General features: G+C 40.3%; 1 protein-coding gene across 2 annotated transcripts in view; it reads left to right on the top strand.

Moving 5' to 3' along the window:
* The first annotated feature begins 12402 nt into the window (after nt 1–12402).
* The window catches only part of LOC106544034 (chemokine-like protein TAFA-5), a 30293-nt gene continuing 20955 nt past the window's right edge, over nt 12403–21740 (top strand). The window contains exon 1 of one of the 2 annotated variants that reach the window (XM_087719910.1): nt 12403–13414. In XM_087719910.1, the coding sequence (XP_087576036.1) occupies nt 13318–13414 (97 nt within the window). In that variant the 5' untranslated portion in view covers nt 12403–13317. The remainder of the gene's footprint in view (nt 13415–21740) is intronic. The other variant, XM_014060173.2, reaches the window with a different exon arrangement.

Raw genomic sequence — 21740 nt, 5'->3', positions numbered from 1 at the left:
CTCCGACCCCACCGCTGTGAAGAAAGAAAAAAAACACACACACAAACCTCACAATAAAAAAATAATTTTTTTTATTAAATTACAAATTACAAATTAAATTACAATAAATTTGAATCCCCCCTCCCTCTGTCTGATCCACCTTTTCCAGCTGTGGAAACTCTCTCAACTCTCCTCTTGTCCGCCCAACGTAAACGTGCTAACGTAAGCTCATAAGGCATGATTCGCTGCTCCCCGATCAGGAGGCGGGAGAATCAGTGCCTCTTTTGCATACGAAAGTTTTCGCTTGTTAACTCCTCCTTAACTTTTAAAAGGCGAACAATTCCTTAGGCAAAGAGGCCCCGAGTTCTCTGGCCTCCTCCCATAGTTAACACTGAGAGCAGACACCAAGCCACTGTGACTTTGAATCTGGTAGCAACTACCCTGGCTTAAATTATTTTAAAAAAAATTTTTTTAATTCTTCCTTTCCCTCAGGAGACTGGTGAGGCCCCGCCTCCCCTGCCTCTAGTGACTGCACGTCCCTGATCAGTTGTCATCTTTATGTAAGGATGGGAAAAATTCCTGCCCAAAACTCTGGAAAATGTTTGTAAACCAGTCTTTTGAAATCTGGATTGATCTCCAAATGTTTAGAATAATTTATTATTTATTTTATTTGTCAAGAATGTATAAGATAACAGATATGTATAAACATGATTATGAATACATGAAATGGATACTAATAAATGGGGACATTAGGACAGGGACAGTAAACACTTTTATGCGCTTATGCTTGCCCCTTACAGACCTCTTACGAATGCGGTGACATATAATTCCTATAACTTCTGACTATTGGCAATATCGTCAAGATTCTAATGGCGATATTACAAGAGTTTTATAATACCAGGCTGCGAATTGATGGACAGGACTTGACTGTTTTTAAAGCAATACCACTTCAAATGTTGAGAGCTAGGAGAGACTATGCTTTTCTAACTAAAGAACTCAGAAACCGTCAGATACAGTATAGATGGGATGTGCCATCTGGTATTATAGTTACATTTGATGACCAAAAATATCACCTAAGCTCTGTTTGGGAAGCCCGAGATTTTTATTATGAGATCCTAAAGGCGGGACACCTTGAATCACCTGGACTTGAGGAAAATCAGAGAGAAGGAGAAGAGAAACAACAAAATACACCATTACAAGACAGAAAGTATCGCTTTCCCCTTCCGGAAAAGCAGAAGATCAAACAAGGATCCAGCCGTGTTCCCAGACGAATTGAAAATAAAGCAGATCGCAGCAACATTTATGAACACCAGCCATTGAATAAGGAGATATTCATGAAACCATTATAACAGTGAAAGTAAACATCTTGCTATATTAAATAGCATAAAAATGATATAATTTTTTTGCAAGGAAATTATATCAAATCAACTGATTTAAAATATTTGCCTTATTTTCAATTTGAACAATACTTTGTGACTTTTGTTTTGCATAAAATTGGTTTAGTTGTACATCGATGAAGAGACATTAAGGTTGAAAGAACTGATGCTGTTCTCCTTGGAAGATATTTTGTATGGGACTTAAAAAAGATTTGGTGGATAACTCTGAATTTTTATATAAGCTGTTGATGACTTATTTTCCAGGGTGAGGAGGGCGGAAACTGTGGTGTTCCTGGATTGGGGTTCAGGTTGAATGGAGTTGGGAGGTGTGGTGTAGATGGGAGGGTAGTGAAGGTTGAATTAGAGCTTACTTTGAGACAGAAAGTAAACTGATTTTTGTATAAACTGTTACTTGAATATAATGACTGGAAGGATATACCCGGGGAGTTTGCAGAAAGGCGGAGCAAATATGAGAGGAGTATGGATGAAGATAAAATATATCTATGTGTATGTATATGTGTGTGTATGTACATATATATGTGTATATGTATGTATATGGACATGGGTAGAGGCAGGACGAAGAGTTAGAAAAAGAAACCGAGAGAAGAATTTGAGAGGTGTTTAAATTGCTTTATAGAGAAGGAGGTATAAAAGGGACAAATTAAAGGTTTGGAAATAGACAGATATTTAGATAAAGAGATAAGGTCCATAACTAGAGTAGAACTCTATTTGGATAATTTATTTGGTTTCAATAGAGTTTGAAATCCTGCAAGTAATTAATTAATTGTGATCAGGAATGATGTACATTGTTTAAGTTTTAATAATGATGGGAAGCTGAGTTCAATGAAAAGAATTTATTGATTTTTCTCATTTCTTTTTTTTTCTTTTTTTTTAATCTTTTAATTTTTAACTTACTTGGTTTTATTATATTCTAGATTGTGTTGGATAAAAAGCTATACCGAGTATGGGATCTGGGAAGTCAAAGGGGGGTAGGGAGGGGGGATTACAGGGGGGAGGGGGGAGGGGGGAAACATAGTTTCAATTTTCAAAACAATAAGAATCCACCTGTATACTGTTGCTCCTTTTTCTTTTTTTTTCTCTTTTCCTTTTTTTTTTCTTTCTTCCTTTTTTTTCTTTTAATGTTAGTATAAAATACAAATCGAATAGATTAATGAATAGTAGAAATACACCGAAGTAAGGAGTAGAGGGAAAGAAGAGGGAGGAGTAGAGAGGGAGTGAGAGGGGAATGTAAGGAGGGTGAGATGGGGGAAAGGGGAGAGAGGCATGTTAGAGGGGGAGGGGAAGTAGAAGAGGGGAATGTTGGAGGGGAGAAATGAAAGTTGGAGGGGGAGAAGAAAGGGTGTATGGAGGATGAAGTGTTATGTTGGTTTCCTATGGTGGAATATAAGATGAGTTGTGTTTAATCGCACAGTATACAAGTGATTGTAAAATGAAAATGAAAATAAAACAAAGTTGTAAAAGTAAGATTCTAATGGGGCTTGTGGTGAAAAGAAATGAAAAAATATTGTTTATGGGCAACGGGGACAGCTAGAGCCGAATTACTATACTTGGGCCAACTGATTTAGATGTTTTATTTATGTTCCCTATTCTGGTAGCTTTGTATTCACTTTCTTGTTAAAACAAGGTACTAGATACATGTAGGATATACAGGAAAATGTAGGAAAAATACTTCTACTTTTCACTAGGGGTATTCCTTGCTTAATGACCATTCATTTAGTGACTGTTTGGAGTTATGATAGCACTGAAAAAAGTGGCTTCAAACACCATAGCCCTTGCTGGTTTTATTGTCCAGCATATTCATTTTTCCATTTTAGAAGGCCCATATTCTGATTCTTTCAGCAGATACCTCAGAAAGGGATGGAAAGAAAAGGATACTGAAAAATCTTGCTTTCTCAAATGCTGCATTTCCCTGGAAAATGCATTATAACAAAAACAATGCCAAATGACCACTGCCAACATCTTGGGAATTTAAGAGATCTTCATATTATTTCACTGCTGCAAGATCATATCTGTTCTTGTCAATCGCATCTTACGTCTTGCACAAGTCTAGCTAGTATCGCTTAAGAGACTCAATCTCTTAACTTTGGTGTAAAATATGCCAAGTGAAATAAAGACTGCTACAGACTTGTTTTCCCTCTGGGGCAGTTAAGTGGCAACCAGCCATTCAAACATGAAAAGGTTCCCAAGGCAGAGCAGTTTAATGTACAAATAAAGTTGGCCCTTACCACAAAAATACACCGCAACACTCTACCAACTTGTGAACATTCCCATCTTACAAAGCAAGCATGTTGTTAAATAATGGGGGGGGGGAGGGAGATCCGTATTTTTTTCAATATATTAATCTGAGATAAACCCATGCAATTTACTCAGATTATATAATATTATATACAGATATTATACAAGGAGACTATGAGACAATTGCCCACTCTCATAAATGTCTGTAACACCCCCGTGTCTGCATTTTAAGCCCAGTCCTGTGAAATTCTGGCATTCTTCTCACTTGATGAAAAAATCAATAGAAATCTAATGGATCTTGGTGCATTGCCCCCTGGAAAAAAAAAAGTTGGCCCTGACAGCATTCAGCAATTACTCTTTAAGCAGGACTAATAATGCTGACTTCTGCTCCGGCTTCTTTTCAACTCTGATATGGTTGCCTGCCTTATTAATACAGTATTATCAGGTGCTTTATGAAGACAGAGACTCCCAGCTTTCTGATGCTAATAATAGCCCCAGCACCACTGGACGAGAGAGTCAATAATTGTAAGCTGGAGAGCTTATCAGAGGTGGACTTCTCTGCATACAAATCTTCTTTAAAGAACGCCTAGTGTCAGTAAACAATTTTATTACTGACTATTTATATTGGTTCCCTTTATCCCCACAGATCTGATGGTAAATCACCCACCTGAGTGCTATTCATTCAGGGTCTCTCATAGTTAACAAACCAGTCACAGGCACTCCTGTAGTGGAACAGGTGTATTGATTTCTCCCAAATCAAAGGAGAGAATCAGGAGTGAAGGTATGGGCTTGCCATTGTAGGAGAAGCTGACAGTGGAGAAGGAGAGGCTCTTTTTGCTGCATTTGAATGAAGGAGAGTTAATCTAGTGCAAAAGACTCTGGAGGAATGTCTTCCCACCTAGTAGGAAAGGTGCAAAACCAAAGAGAATATGAACTCCAAAGTAGATGACTTGATATTGGAGCAAGACAGGCAAAGAAGCTGTCCCAAGAGACTATCACCGCCTTGCAGGTGAAGCAATATATCCCTTTTTTACCACTGAACTGCACAAAAATGAATATTGGTGATCACATTCATCATATGTCCCAGAGGCAACTGGACTTTCTGGCTTTTCTTTGAAGACATTTCGCTTCTTATCCAAGAAGCTTCTTCAGCTCTGACTGGATGGTGAGGAACAGAAGGATTTATACCTCTTGCAGACAGCTGGTCATTTGCATTCTTTTAGAGAGTCACTGAGATGACCTGGAGATTTACCTGTGTCATCAGGGTCATCTGAGTAATGCAAATGTGTGTGGAGACTTCTTGGAACTGTTGAAAGCTGAAGGAGCTTCTTGAATGAGAAGATGAAAAGTTTTCAAAGAAAAACCAGAAATCCATTTGCCTCTTGAAAAAGCAACCTTGGAACAACCATCACCTGGATGACTTAGAATCTCCATAGAATTCACCAGAATTACAAACAGCTCAGGATTCATCAGCATCCCGAATAAAATTAGGAGTATGAATGTTTCATGCGGACTCTATAAATTTAAACTCAAATACAGCTGAGTTATAAAGTTTACTGGATGATCTGGAACCAGACACCATCTCTCAGTGTAACGTACTTCAGAGGACTGTTGGGAGGATAATATGGCATAGGGCTTTATGAAAATTATTGAAAAAGAATTTTGGAATGGGGACTCAACCTAAAAGCCCCTAACTAAACAAACATTCCCAGGGAAACTAAAACTGTCAGCTCAGCCACAAAACATATAGAAGGCCAAGGAATGCTGATAAGCTGAGAAAAGGTACTGGGAAAGAAGCAAAACTTTGGAAAACCAAGCAAGTGAATCCCTCGAAAGAAACTGTGCTAATGAAACACTGCCTCTTTGTTCTTTCAAAGCCTCTTTGTCCTTGTAGTCCTGCCTCCTTACCACATCATTACATCTGATTGCCTCACTAGGCATATGATGCATTTTAGCCAATCAAATACTTGCTTTTGTTCACATCCAGCCACACACTGTGATGTGGCATCCAAATACATCTATAATCTTTTTTTAAAAAAATAATTTTTATTGAATATTTTAATCTTTAAAAACAGTAAAGAAGACACAACAAGGAAAAAAAACAAAATAAAACAAGACAAAACGCAGAACATACATAACAATATACAGTAATTTTACAGATTTCTATATCGGCTTTCCTTCTTAGTTTTTATAATTCTCCCTTCTGCATTGCCTTCCTATCACTACAACCTTGTCCTATAATGTAACGAACATAATATTAACACTTATAATAATATTCATTATTTATATCTCCATGTATTTGTATTCTCTATTTTCTGTTTTGGCTTCTAATTTTTAGTCACTTGTACACTTTATTCCATACTTTATAGAAGTCCATTTCTTCTCTTTCTTTCAGTTCTATTGTCATTTTATCCATTTCTGCGCATTTGAGTATTTTCTTGATTGTAGTTTCATCTGAGTGTGTATTGATTTTTTTCCAGTTTTATGCAAAGGCAATCCTGGCTGCAGTGAGTATGTGTATGATTATGCATTGAGATTGTCCATTTTTTTATCTAATAGTCCTTATAGGAATGCTTTTGGTTCGAGTTCTATTTTTCGCTCAGTAATTTCTTCCAACCATTTCCGGATTTTGCACCAGTATTTCCTTGTGATGGGGCACGTTCACATGTGATAGAATGTTCTAGGCTTGTGGCTTCATCTCCAACATTTAGGGGATAAATTTGGGTACAAGGTGGCGCAGTGGTTAAATGCAGCACTGCAGGCTACTGCTAGATCAGCAGGTCAGCGGTTCAAATCTCACCGGCTCAGGGTTGACTCAGCCTTCCATCCTTCCGAGGTGGGTAAAATGAGGACCCAGATTGTTGGGGGCAATATGCTGACTCTCTGTAAACCGCTTAGAGAGGCCTGAAAGGCCTATGAAGCGGTATATAAGTCTACTATTGCTATTGCTATTGCTATTTTGGGTAATCTCGCTGGATGCAAATGCCATGTATAAAACATTTTATAGAGATTTTCTTTGTAAGCTACTGCAATCGTAAATTTATAGTTTCTTTCCCATAGTTTATCCCATTTTTCTAACTCTATATTATGGCCAACATTTCTTCCTTAGCTATTCATTGTCTCCTTTACAGTCTCTATCTTTTAAAATAAAATTATATAATCTAGTGATCATTTTTCCTTCCATTCCTAGTAATATTTTATCTAATTTCATTTGTTTCTCGTATATTCCATATTGTTCCCGATCTTTTTTAAACCTTGTTTTAATTTGTAGGTAGGGCCACCATTCCATATTTATTCCCTGTGCTTTCAGATCTTGTACTGATCTTAGTTCTCCTTTTTCATCTAAGAGCTCTGCATATCTTACCATTTTACTGAGGTCTACAGTATTTGGATATGTCACTGGCTCCATGGTTGATAACCAGATTGGGATTTTCAGGTAGTGAGTTTCCCCCTCCCCCCCCAGACCTTAAGCAGGGCATCCCTTACTATATGTCTCTGAAAGTAGGAATGAGATTTGTTCTTTCCCTCCCAGAGGAAGCCCTGCCAGCCTAGTTGGAGATCGTGTCCTTCTAGTATAAGGATTCTTTTATTTTTTAGTTGGATACAGTCCTTTAGCCATGTTAGGGCTGCCACCTGATAATAAAGCTCCCAATCTGGGAGGCCAAAGCCCCCTTTGTTTCTACTATTTTGTAGAAGTTTGTATTTAATATGCGTTTTTTCCCTAACCAGATAAATTTGGATGCCATTTTATTTAGTTGCTCGAAAAAATTTTTCTCTAATTTAATCGGTATAGTTTGGAAAAGATAGAGTAATTTGGGTAGTATATTCATTTTGATTGTTGCGATTCTGCCAATTAGTGATATCTGTAGTTTATTCCAATTATCCAAATCTTTTTGTATCTGTCGTAGCAGTTTGTTGTAATTATCTTTTTATTGTAATACATTTTGCCGATAGCCATATTCCCAAATATTTAATTTTCTTGGCCCTTGAAATTCACAGTTTCTCCTCCAGTTCTTCATTTTTTCTTTTGGTTAAATTTTTAGTTAATATTTTAGTTTTCTCTTTATTTATTTTAAGCCCTGCCACTTTACCAAATTGGTTTATATCTTGTAATAGTTTTAGTCCAGTTTCTAGGGGTTCTTCATGATAAATGCTAGATCGTCTGCAAAGGCCTGCACTTTGTATTCCTGTGTTCTAATTTTCAGTCCCTTTATGTCCTTATTTTGCCTAATTTGTAACATCAATGTCTCTATTGAGAGGATGAATAACAGGGAGGATAGAGGGCATCCCTGTCTTACCCCTTTGGTTATGTTAAAATCTTCTGTTGCTTCCCCATTTGGTATTATTTTTGCCCTCTGACTCAAATATATTGCTCTGATCATCCCGATAAATTTCTCTCTGAAGTTCATTACTGCTAATTGATTTATAAGAAAATCCCAATTCAAGTTATCAAATGCTTTTTGTGCACCAATAAATATCAATGCTGCTTGTTTTTCTGAATGTATCTCGTCGTATTCTAATATGTCCATTATTGTTCGTATATTGTTTTTTATGTGACTGTTGAGTAAAAATCCATTTTGGCCTGGGTGTATGATTCCGTTTAATATATTTTTAATTCTTTCCGTCATTATTCTCATAAATATTTTATAAACAGTATTTAGCAACGAGATTGGCCTATAATTATGGATCTTTTGTTTTTCAGTGTTGTCTTTGGGAATTAGAGTTATTAGTGCCTCCATCCAGGATTTTGGTCTTAGCTCGTTCTAATACTTCATTATACATTTCAAATATGTTCTCTAATGATTTTTGCAATTCTTTATAAAATTCTGCTGGAATTCCATCTGGGCCCTGAGTTTTGTTATTTTTTTGTTTTTGGATTGCCCTTTTTAATTCTAGCCTCTTTATTTTCTCATTTAATGTTTCTTTTGTTGTTTCTGGTAGGGTTGGAAGATTCCTCCTCTGAAGATATCTTTTAATATTCTCTTCTATTTCCTCTCGGCAGTACAATGCTTGGAAGTATCTTACTGCTATACTTTTTTTTTCTTCCTTTTGGTCGTGTATCACTCCTTCATCCTCTAGTTGCTGTATTAATTTCTTTTCTTTCTCTCTTTTTAGTTTATAGGCTAGTCATCTCTCTGGTTTATTGGCATTTTCGAAATAATTTTGCCTACTTGATCTAATTTTCTGGGCCACTTCTTCTTGTGTAATTAAGTTTAATCTATATTTAATTATTTCTTTTTCTTCTTTGGCTTCTTTGTTTTGAGGTTCTTTCTGGAGTTTATATTCTAATTTCCCCAGTTTCTCCTGGAGCTCTGTATATCATTTCTTTTTATCTTTGTTTCTTCTTATTGTATATGCTATCATAATGCCTCGCACATAGGCTTTACTTGCATCCCATAGATTTTGAATGGTTGTCTGTCATTCCAGTTTTCCCTTTAGGAAAAATGCTAATTCTTTTTCCACATACTGTACATAGTTCTTTTCTTTTACAACCCTCTGATTCATGGTCCATTTCTTTTTCCTTTTTGCTTCTCCTTTCCATTTGATTGTTAATGAGTTATTATTACATCTATAATCTAATTTGCATAAATCTGTAAAAAAGCAAGTCTTTTCCTCCAGAGCTTTCAATAAATTTGTGCTTCAACATAATGCATCCTAGTATTCAGTTCAAACAGAGTCTGAGAAAATTCTCTGTCACTATCAAAGATCTCTTTAGAAGAAAAGTAAAAAAAATAAAGGAGTTCCTGCGGATTTTACTTCACTAGTCATTGCTGACCATGGGGGTGTGTGTGCTCATTTTTGTTTCAAGGCCATTGAGACAGCACTGTCCAAAGACTTTTCAATGGTCATGTGGCCAGCATGATGTCATGGAGTGCTATAAACTTCCCACCAAAGTGGTACCTATTTATCTACTCGTATTTGCATGATTTCGAACTGCTAGGTTGGTAGGACTTCCAGCCCACAAACCAAGCATCTTAACTGCTGAACCACTATGCTGCTCCTTTCTTCTCCTTTCGAAGAAAAGCGGGATATAAATGTAACTGTTACAAATCTGTATGTAAGTTTGAAAACAATGCAGCATCTGACAGTTTACACATAGTTAGGCAGATTTTCCAAAAAGACACCAGGATCTGAGGAGCGTTTCAAAGGATGAGAAAATATTTTGTGTTGTTCTCTTGGTATGCAAAAGATCCAAGTGAAACTAGGTCATACACATAATAACCTAGTTGTGTGCTAATCTGTGTAATTTATAGGGCACAAGTGTGTCATATTTATATGTATCTGTATTATGTATGCAGTTGAATAACATATTATCTCTTTATTCTGGAATATATAAACTGCTCTTCATCTAGTCATCTACACCCTCCAGATATGTTGGGACTTCAAGAATTATACACCAGCACAGGCATGCTAATTTTCCATCTACTCTGTTTTAAATTCAAAATGCCCTGTTTTGAGTTCCAAATATTTCCTTTGCGTACAAAACAAGCTGTTTTAAAAATTCTGGAAGCATTTCCAACTCAAAACCAAGTGCTTTAAACTCTGCTTAGAGCTATGTTGAGTTCAAACATTTCAAAACTCATTTCAGTGGTGGTTTCAAATGCAAATCAAAAATTACAACCTGAAACAATCTTGAATTCAAAATATGTTTGCTCTTGTACTACCAGCCAGCAACAGGATGCTGTGATGAAAATGGTTACATGAGTTTATTCTGCCCATTGAAGATTTTAGCTTCCAAAGGAGCTGGGAACAAGTCCACATAGAAATATTGCAGCAGTCAAGGCCAGCGCAAGAGACATGGCCAAATGTCTGATCCTCCAAGGCTGGAATAGATGAGGCATCCAAAGTAGGTAAAAGGCACTCCATACTGTTAATGCCATCTTATCTCCTAGTGACAAACTGAGATTTAGGGTTCAGCTCTGAAACTTAAGGGGAAACAATTCAATGGGGAGCAGATTCCAATTTCTTATACTTAAAAAAGGACCCACTCAGTTCACTGAATTGGCATACATAATGCAGAGCTAAAGTTTACTTGTCACTCAAGAATCCCTTGGAGGTCATAAGTAAAAAATCTCCTCTTAGGATATATTGTTTCCCTTCTCTCTCCCTCCCCCCAGGGCAAAATCCTCTAAGCATGTCCTTATTCCATTGTCCAATCTATGGAAACAGGACATTCTTTGGCAAAGGAGACAGTACAGTATGAATCTGTACTGCAAGAAGAATCGCCCGAAAGACTCTAAGCTAAGAAGCAGAGGTGCGTTGAACTGTAGCTCCCACCGTCCCCAGTCTACGGCGCAGAGTCCCCGCTGGCTGGCTGGCTGGCTGTACAGGGGTCGCGTCTGGAGGGCATCAGATTGGGGAAGACTGGAAAGGGCGTCCCAGGCGGTCTGAGAAATGAATGTGGAGAAGGACCCTTGTGCGTAGGAAAGCAGACTCCTTCGGGGGAGGTCTCTAGATCGGGGGCATCCGAGCCACCCTGGCTCCAGCAAAGCAGTATGGCCCGTGGTCCCCGGAGCAGACACGTTCCATCCGGACCCCCTACCCCACCCGCCCCCCTCGCGCGCCACAGCTTTACGCGGCGTTCCTCCTAGCTCCCGGCGTGGGCGCCTCGCGCGTGGCCTCGGCTTGCACAGCCACCCCACCGAGGCCGCCGTCCCCGTCCCACAGAAGGAAGGGGGAGCCTTGTGCCATATCCCAGCCGAGCATCGCCTCCACGCTCCCGCCTCCCGCTGGCAAACCCCGCAGTTGGCGCCGTCCTTCAGCCCCCAAGTCCGGCGTGAAAAACCGAATCCTGAGCCAACCCCCAGCAAGAGGCGTGCTGCTCCTTCCGGGTTTTCCGCTGCCAGGCTGAGCCAACAAGCCCGGAATGCTGCATTATTCGGCCCACCCATGCCCTGCGGCTTTCACCTTTGCTAGGGGAGGAGGAGGACGCGAAGCCCTAAGCCAGGACTCTTCCAAGCCGAAGGAAAAGCGACGGGCAGGGAATGCGGCAACAGACCATCAGCTCGGAGTGGATCGGGCGGCCGGTAGGCTGCAGCGCGGAAAGAGTTAAGCGGAGGGAGACATTCCGCCAAGGAGAATTCAGAGCAGGGGGTCTCAGTCTGGGGAGGCGGCCAGCGGCGAACGGGAGAGGTCGGCGCTGCTGCTCCTGCTGCTGCTTCGGAGCGCCGAGTGGGGAGAAAGAGCCGCTCGCGGGCAAAGAGCGAGCGAGCAAGCGAGAAACTTTCCCCGGATCTTTCCTGGGCGCGATCTGGAGGAGAGGATACCCTGCACCTGCCGGGTGGGGGGCAAAAAAAAAGCTGCAGCGATAGCGCGGGCCCGCTCCGAGCAGGGATTCCGCTGGGCTCCTCGCAAAGGAGCGAAGCTGGCCAGACGTCTCCGAGGGGAGCGCTGAACTAAGGAAGCTGGCGACGCTTCGGCCGGAATTGCTCCCTGCTCCTTCCGTATCTTCCTTTCGGAATTGCCAACGGAGCGCCGGTCACCGCAGCGGCTTCGGCTGGGGAGGGGACCGGGAGGGCTTCTCAGTGGCAGAGAACGGCCCAAGCGTCCTCACGCTGCGGAGAGCCCCGAAAGTATCGGAGGGAGGGGCGAGACCCTGTTTCTGAGGGGAAAGGGGGCCGTGAGCCCCCCAGTTTGAGCTTCTGACACTTCTCTGCATCTCTAGCGCGCGCGCAACCCCCAATCCCCCCCCCCCGACCCCATACTTCGCCTTCCTCCCTGGTAAAAACGGGATCGAAGACAAAAAATCAGCTCTCCATCCCGGCGGATCGCTTGTTTGTTGCTTGAGAGCCCGATCGCATCCGGAGAGGAGCAGAGGTTGCCACAGGTAGCCAAAGTCAGAAGCGCGACGCGACGCCACACGCGCGGCCGAGAGCGCTCGAGAGATCGTGTGTGGCCCCAAAGGGTGCGGGAGTCGGAGCTTGTTGCTGGCCGGCTCCGCTCCTCTGCCCTTCCCCCTCCTCCCCAGGCTTCCCCCGCCGCCGAGGATGAAAGCTTTCCCCTGCGCCCGAGGAAGGCCGGACGAGCAGGCAGCAGCGCAGCAGGCGGGGAGTCGAGCTCTCGGCTGGGCTCTGGCGGGGGAGATCGTGGTGTCGAAGATTGCGCCTGGCAAACCGCGTCAGGCGGCGAAGGGAGAAAGCAGCAACAGCAGCGGAAGAAACGGCAGCTGCGGTTGTTGAAAAGATACATAAGTCAAGGACCGAACTGCGCACGGCCGGGACTTTGGCTGGTCCCAAGGAAAGGGGCGGGGTCCCGCAAACCTGCAACCCCCACGGTTACTTTCAAAGCAATTAGCTGGTGCAAATCGGGATTTCGGAGCATCCTTCCCCGGCTACAGCGAGGGCGGAGCTTGATGTTCAGGATAAGATGTAAAAGGGAGGGATCCTCTTCCTTGTTGAGAAATAAGACTTCTGTTATCCTGCCTGGACTCGAGATCGAGAAGCGCCCGATCCTAAACAACCCAGCCGGGCACTCTTGGAACTTGCAGTTGGACCTGCACATTCTCTCTCGTAAAAGCCTAATGCTGCTACCTACAGCTTTGCTCTGCCAGAAAGGGAATGTGGCTGTGCTCCAGTCACAGCAGAATCTCCTCTGTGCCAGGCAGACACCCCCTTATAGCTGGATTTAGGAAAAGCCTCAACTTTGCAGTGGGGGGCCTCCTCCTTTGGCCCCTGCTGGTGGCCCATCTGGGGAAACCTCTACAAGAATGTTGGCCGGTTGGAGAGAGCTGTCTACCAGGATAAGTGCTATACTTGGCTTCCTCCTTTTCTTCTGGCTCTTGTACTGCCATCTGCCCAAAGAAGGTAAGTTCAGGGCTGTTTCATACAGCACCTGTCGTGATTCCATCTTGTGCATTTGCAGGAATGAGCTTTCCACCTATTTTCCCTCCAAGGCCTGCACAGAGAGCTTTACTTGGAACTGCCCAGGATGAGGCCAGGATCTTATCATGGAGCAAACTCTCTCCCTCTCCCTTGAGTCACACATGGTTTGCCTACCAGAGGATAGCCACCCTTAAAATATAACTAATACATCTATATATTGGGGGCTTTTATATTTAAAAATCAAGAGTGAGACCCGAAGATCATATGTGGCTATAGATTTTATGGATCTGTTCTCTTTCTTGGGGCCAAATATCATCCCATTCCTCTAGTTTTACAAAGGCACTGTGTATATTTAATATCAATAGTACTTGACTCTGGGAAGACAGAAGTCGTATTTAGCTCCCACCCCAGGCAAAATGTCAGGGATATGATATTTTTACCAAGGCCGCGGAAGTAAAGAAGGATAGAAAATAAAATTCAGCTAATACAAACTAGCTACAATATTAACACTTCGGCACTTTGGTAACCATTAAGACCCCACATTCACCAAATCAAAAGAAAAATACAGATTCTAAGATTAGTCAAAGCAACCTGCCCAACTTCAGAAAACTGCATGGATTTTTTTGGCCAATGACATTCCATTGCATTCAAAGTTAGTTTTAGGGAGTCAAAGAGCAATAGTCTGGTGACATCACCTCCAAGTGATCCCAGACCTTTTGCTGGGCCATTTTATTATTGAAATTTCAAAGGAAAATAAATTGTTTTATTTCCCACCATTTTGGGGATAAAGAGGATGACTGTAGATATGTGGATATTGGGGCTTCCAAGTAAACACTCATGGACTCAGCTTATCTGTGGCCTGGTAGAAGATCTAAGGAACATAGATTTTAGATCTGGAAAGACTTTGAACTTGAAAGAGCAATAAGCAAGGGAGAAGTGAAAATAACTGTTCTAGCTTCAAAAAACTAAAAATAGCTCAATCAGATACACAATCATAAAAAGGGAAACTTTGAAAGAGCACAGAAGGGGAAATCTCTTATGATTGAAGGCCAAGATGCCTAATCTAGACTTGTGGATTTGCATTTTCCCTGAATCAGACTAATTTTCCTGCCACCATTTTTGCACTAAATTCATGGTGCTTTTATTGCTTACAACATTTCAGGCTATCGTATTTACTGTACGTTTATGATACTGTAGAAATATAAAAAGTGGGTTTCTCATCAGGTTTTTTTGAATCCCTTGACATTTAGACAAACTTTACAGTTTGAATCTCTTGATGCTTAGGCTCTCACAGAAATAAAGGTTATCCTCACAGACTTTGCTTGTGCTTGATCAAGTTTCAGTGTCCATGGAAGGGTCCCCCCCCACAAACAGTGTTGGTTTGTGGATGATGTGGCCAGGACTATATATCTAAGGAATATGTGACCAGTTGAATTTGGGAATCTGCAAATTAGAAATCTTAAAAATTACACCAGGCTTTACTATCATAGCAGACAGACAGACATGAGTAAAAAAAAACAAATCTGTGTAGCCAAAATGGCTTTCTCATTGTTTTGGCTTTGAGAGTTGGCAATTTATCTTCCTGACTCCTCCTACTTTCTTTCTGCTTCAAATTTAGCATGCCCTGAACCATGATATTTTATTTATTTATTTATTTTGCCAAGAGACTTCTCTGTGCAGTTGAAAATTGTGATGTAAGTTCCTGTGACACCCCCTCCCCAGGTCCTGCTTCGTGTTAAGCCATGAATCCCACCTCCATTGATATTTCAATTGTAGGATCAAAGCTTGGCTCAAATAATGGAAAATGGATGGGGAAACATCTCTGCCTGATAAGCTGCTGTTAATCAATATCAGCAATTTTTCATGTGATAAACAATGGTCTAAGCTAGTATAAGATAGTTTGTTACATTCCAAGTAAGGGTCTACTTCTGCTTGCTAGTTTGAAATTGTAAGTTTGAAATCATGATTTTATCAGTATCTCTATTTGTTACTACAGTGCATATATAACTCCCTCCAAGTCACTGTAGGAGATTTAATATGAGACTCAATGTAATACATTTGAATTCTGTTTCACAATAGGGCAGTCCACTCTTTTATGACCTAGCCCTTGGATGCCTTGAGACTACACTTCCCAGAATTCTTAGCCAGCACAATCTGGTTGAAATTCTTGGCCCTTGAAGTCTTAGCCCATCCAGGACAAGCAGATTAGGGAAGGGTGAAATAAACAAAGGGTTTACATTTAAGTTTAAAGTGTATAGTTTAAAATACCCATGTGCACGTATCCCATTAATATGCGGAGAAGGCATTTTTTATTCTCTGACAAAGTCTTCGTCTCTCACTGTTTACTATTTTTTCACAAACATACTGACATACTTCACCCTAACTGAGGTATCCTCCAGTTGCTCTTGAACAGTAAGATTCATCCATTCCAACTACAAATGGCCAAAATTGGAGGTCACTGAGTTGGAGAAAGCCAGTATAAAGCATTCAGTCCTCTGGTCTATCCTTTGTCTAGTGACTGGATGCAGAGAATTTCTAGCATATGACGTTATGGGGAAAGGAGCAGATAATCAGAAAAAATTAGAAATATGATAGTAACCAGCTTTTCTAATTTTTATTTCTTATATGTATGTATGAGGGGGGCAGAGAGAAGGGGGAAAAACCCTATTGGCCAACAAGTACAAGCCCTGTTAAGCAACTGATTTGTTCCTGGGCTTCCCTCTTTCTTTCTCTCAGCTCTACACTGTGTAACAGTCCTGCCAGCCCCAGCAACTGCAGAAGAAATCTTGAGCTGTTGTTTACTTCCCCAGAAACCTATAAAGATCGCTGTCAGCATAAATGTCCCATTGAGAGCCCAGAAAAGGGGGCCTCTTGCAAACAATGATGCGGGAGATTTGCAAATCCGTGTTGATCCATCAATTATATCATAGTTTAACAACTGTAGCTAAATATTTATGCAATGATTCAAAGGATGAGAACTTATCCAATCAAACCATAGTTATGAGTTCAAAGCTAGCCTCAGGCATGCAAGATTCAAGGTGGTGCCAACTTGCTTGCCATCTTGCCAGAACCTCTAAATCACTTATATGTATAGCTTCCTTCACTGGGCAATCTGCAAAGCAGCCAAGGTGCAAATTACTTGCACTTCATTGTTATAATATTATGGCAGGGAAAAGTCAATACTATACTAAAGCTTGTTCAATAACAATATAGCCCCACCATTCTACAAAGCCCAAACATTTTAAATCTGTGACATTTACTGTCTCATAGATATATAGATAATGAATATGTAGATATATTAATGCTGGTTGCTAAGAAAAGCCTAACAATTTGAGCATAGTAGGTATGATGCTTTTTTTTAACTTAGTAATATCATTTTTTAAAAATCCAATAGAGATGAAATTTTAACAACAGACAGCCTTGTGGCATTCTAAAGAGCACAACACATTTATTATAATACTGCAGCACCCTAATGAGTAACTTCGTTACGGTTTGGCCTCTAGGTTTGCTTAATTAAAAGCTAATTTAGCCATTAAGATTCCACAGAAATTCTCTACCTTGCTTCCAATTGTTTCTCCTCTCCTGCAGGAGTTCTGATCAGTTTTCTCTTAAACTATAACATTTTGTCCAATTAAATATAGAACCTTTTTGTATCTCACTTGTACTATAACCACCTCACCCTTCATTTTTATCGATTTGAGTAAGTTCAGATTTTGAAATCTGGCAGATTTTTAAATAAAACCTTTAAGTCTGTGTTAATTGTACTAAGAAATGTAGCTTGACTTCAGATTCAGATTTTAGTAAAATGTGAAATGTACATAAATTTGTACTATGCAAAAAAAAAAAGGCTGGTACTTTTGTTCTATATAACAACCTATGTAGATATCTCATGTTAATGTAATATAATCATGTATTAATTAAGCCTTCAATATTAAGCAAAAAGTAGAAATTATAACATGGAGGAGAAATATTTGAATTAAATCTGAAATATATACAGGTCCCAAACTGTATTTGACTGTCTGCTTTTGTCAAAATATTTAAAAGGTATTATGATTGTTCCAGAGCTAATAAGATGAGAATTTGCCATGTTAATACAAAATTCAGCAGGTGAAAATATTGGAAGCTGTTGTTTACCTTGATAATTTGAAAAACGGAGAGAGTGGCATGGTAGAGGAAGATCTAGATCACTTACCAAAAGAAACAAATCCTAGCAGAGAGCAGAAAAATGATAGAATTCAAAAAATATTATTTGCCAGAAAACATCCCTCCCTTCTTTAGCCTTTGCAAAGTGGAGCACTGTTGTTACTCCTTTATTAGATTTGTGGGGCGTTCTGAGACCAAAACAGCTAACTACTTTTGGGAACACACTTTATGACTCTGCAGGTATGAGACATGAACTGCAGACATGCAAAATTTTAATGTCTGTTCTAAATGAGAAGCAAATTATCCTTGGAATTATACAAGTTGGGCTCACATGAAGTGTCTGTTCCAATGCTCTGGCTTGATTAGATCAGATGCAGCAGAGGAAACACTTCAGTTTTGTAGGGTATGCTTTATCTTTTTACTAGTATCTTGGGGCATAGACCAACCAGAGCCAGGAGCATAATATTGGCAAGGCCAAGCAAATTGCGAAATGAACGTTCAGCAGGCAGGCAGAGCCTGATATCTTCTGGGCTCTGTGAGCCACACATTGGGATGATCTTTATATACAAGTCAGCATCTGAAAGGCTAAAATTATGGATGCTTGTAACTTAATTTAGGGGTGACAGGTTTGGATATATGTGTGTGCCTTCAAGTCAGTATTGACTCCTGGTGACTACGTGGAAAAGTTATTGCCATTTTCTTGCCAAGCTTTTGGAAATTGATTGCTATTGCCTCCTACCTGGGGTTGAGAAAAAGTGACTGGCTCAAAGTCACCCAGTTGGCTTTGCGCCTAAAGTGTGAGTAGAACTCCCAATCTCTAGCCCAGTGTCTTAACCACTACACCAAACTGGCTCTGTTTGGGTTTCTATTGATTAAATCATTGCAAATCAAAAACATTATTGCAAATTATCCATTGATTTGATTTTACTTAAACTTCTGCCCATCTCATATTTGCAAGAACTGTTAATCTTTTAAGTCTGCCTGTTCCAATCAGAAGTAGTACTTGCAACGACATTGAGCTATAGCTCCCATCATTTTTTAAAAAGGTATAAGGATGGTAAATGTTGTAGATCAACACTTCTAAAGGATATGAGGTGGTGGAAGATCTTTCTAAATGGGTTTGCTTGGTGTGGTTTGGGACTACTGTATCTTGGCTGCAAATATCCAGTTGATGGTAGGAAAGTGTTACAGCTCAATGTATCTCTTTGCTGCCTTCTAGATGTCATGTCATCCTGATTGTTACAGCCCAAATCTGGTGGTCACTGGTTAAAAATTGCACATGAATGCAGTTATTCCTTAATGAACTGTACTTCGTTCATTCCTTAGATAGTCTATTAAGGTAATGGAAGCATTTACATTTTTTAATTAATATTTTTCACATTTTTCCATTTGTTCTCAGTTCTTCATCCTGTGTTCATTTTGATTTGTCCTCATCCCACTCTGCTTTCTGAATTGCTTCAAAGGGTACATATATTCTACAATATCTACTTAGAGGCAAGGAGTAGGTAGAAAGGTGTAATCACAAAGGCATTTTTCTTCAGGTACTGTTACATGGCCTTTAGTGAAGTAGAATGAAGTAGTGTTACTTGAAGTGTCTGCATAAGCATTGTAGAAAATGGCATTAAGGGGGGGGGGAGAAACAACTCAACTGAATGTTTGTACACAGCCCAGAAATAAACTGCTGGCTAGATTTCTTTTAAAAAATAAATAAAATAAAAACATTGAGAAAAGTAGTTCATACTTTTTCTCCAGTATTTTTAAGAATATTGTAAACAGAGGCCACAGTTTTGGGTGTTGACTGGCTATGGTTCCTTAAGGCTTTGGGACAGCAGTGTTTTCTCAATCTAGCCTGGAGAGACCAAAAATTGAAGATAGAATGCCTATCTGCACATTTCCACCACTGAATTAGAATGTTTGCAGTTTTCTCCCAACTTTGGTTTCAACACTATTCTTGTTGAAGAAACTAGCCCACTGAATATGTTTTCTTGCTAAGCGTTTGCAGAGTACCGTATTTTTCAGAGTATAAGATGTACCAAGATTTTGAAGAGGCAAATTTAAAAAAAGAGTTTTTGCATTCTGCAGACCTCCAAAAACAGCCAATTTTTCACAAAAATGTGATTTCTGCCAAAAAGGGCATGCATAACCTTTAGGAGGCTTGTAGAGTGTTCCTGGGAGGGGGGGCAAAAACGAGCAAACAACGCTCCATTTTTCACTCATTTTGCCCTCCCCAGCTCCCAGGAGCACTTTGGAAGCCTCCTAAAGGCTATGCATGGCCATTTTTGCAAATGGGACGTGGTTTCAGGAGGCAAAAAATGCTGTATTCAGCGGATAAGATGCACCGAGATTTTCACCCTCTTTTTTTGGGGGGGGAAGGTGAGTCTTATACTCTGAAAAATATGGTAGCTCTTTCCAATCTATTGTACTATACAAATATATCTCAGGCCCTTAGAACATGGGCAGATTATGAAGTTAGGGGCTTATTTTTCTTTTGTTGAATGATATTTGATCCATAAATTGGACATTTTATAGCATTCTTTACAAAGCTGTCATAGTGAACAACTGCTATGTATTGATACAATTTTTTTCAGCATTCCTGTCCCATCTAAACCATCTGGAAGAACCATCTTGTATTTCCTACTAGTAGGGTTCTTGTTGTAAAGCTCATTAAAGATCTGATAGTCATAAGTTAAATCATAATTTGGAAACTTGAAGTTGGCAAGCTGTACAGAGGTCAAAGTGGCTCTTGAAATGGACTGTAAAGCCCCAGGAAGCAGCCCCACCTGTTTTTGCCCATAATCCAGCTGAACAGTTATCAGCTGGAAGAAGGAGAATATGATGAAGAGCAGAATTAAAACTTCTCCAGTCAGCATTGCATGGAGAATGGCCTTTGCCTGTTGCGCACAGCATGGGAAAGAAATTACACAAGAGAGAAAATGCATGAGGACGGTGAGGGTGAAGTTCTTAGCCCCACATGCTGTTATCGTCCCGAACGGAACATTTCTGTACCACCAACACATTGTTTTGCCCTTAGAAGATTCCTCTTACCTGACTTAAGTTAGAACAATTAATCAGTGGAACAACTTGCCTCCAGAAGTTGTAAATGCTTCAACACTGGAAGTTTTTAAAGAAGGGATTGGATATCGATTTGTCTGAAATGCTATAGGATTTCCTGCCTAAGCAGGAGGGTTGGACTAGAAGACCTCCAAGGTCCCTTCCAACTCTGTTATTCTATTCTATTCTAAATGGCTATGAGTCTGACTTCAGATACAAATCCAGAAAGATATAGAGAAAACTTTATATGCCTGTCACCATATTCAAATTGCCTGTAAGTTAGTAGATTCACCCTTTTGATCCATATCCGATGGATCCATATCCATATCCCAAATCCGATTCACCCTTCACATAGAGCTCTTTAAAACCAAGTTTTTGAAGTGTTCTGTCAGAAGTGCACTAGGGTCTGATGGGCTAAAGTCACTGAGCACAGGCTCCACTGCACACTTACACGCAAGTTGAGGTGCAGCACATATCCATCCCCTTGTTCCCTTCACAAGGCTGATTACAGGAATTCTCTCACAAGAATAACCCAGGCATGCAGTTCAACAGGCTGATACTGGAGGTTATGGACCCTTGTTCCATGGGAAAGGCCAATAGATGATGAATATATTCCTTTATGACATCAGTAGCACAGAACAGTTGGAGAGGATCAGGACCTAAGTCACCAGATGCAGCAAAAATAATACAAGAACAGGAAGTAAGGTAAATCACATCCAGCAAATGTAGTTCTAATAGAAATGTCTTAGCCTCTCTGATCTACTTATTCTGATAACAAATAACTCGCTCCAGGAGAGTGAGCAAGCCAGAGATTGAATGTGCATATTACAATTCAAAAAAAAATATGGAAAGGCTGTCGTATATGCCTGTATAAATCGAAGGGATCTCTTATGTTTCCTTTATTTAAAAAATGCCATTGAAGAAGAAGAAGAACTGAAGAAATGAGAAACTGTTGCTACTCACCTAAATAGGGGAAGCAAGGAAGCAGATAAAGAGTCGAACCTATTTAAAAGGGTAGGGCATAAATACAGTATGCATCAGTGGTGGGATTCCAAATCTTTTCCTACCGGTTCTATGAGAGAATGCTTTGCAAACATGCACAGCACTCAAAAGA

The sequence above is a fragment of the Thamnophis sirtalis genome, unplaced genomic scaffold, assembly GCF_051295495.1.
Source record: "Thamnophis sirtalis isolate CommonGarterSnake01/CBP01778 unplaced genomic scaffold, rThaSir2_p1.2 scaffold_7, whole genome shotgun sequence".
In the NCBI taxonomy this organism is placed as follows: Eukaryota; Metazoa; Chordata; class Lepidosauria; order Squamata; family Natricidae; genus Thamnophis; species Thamnophis sirtalis.
The sequence above is the reverse complement of the archived record's forward strand: the minus strand, read 5'-3'. Positions and strand labels throughout refer to the sequence as shown.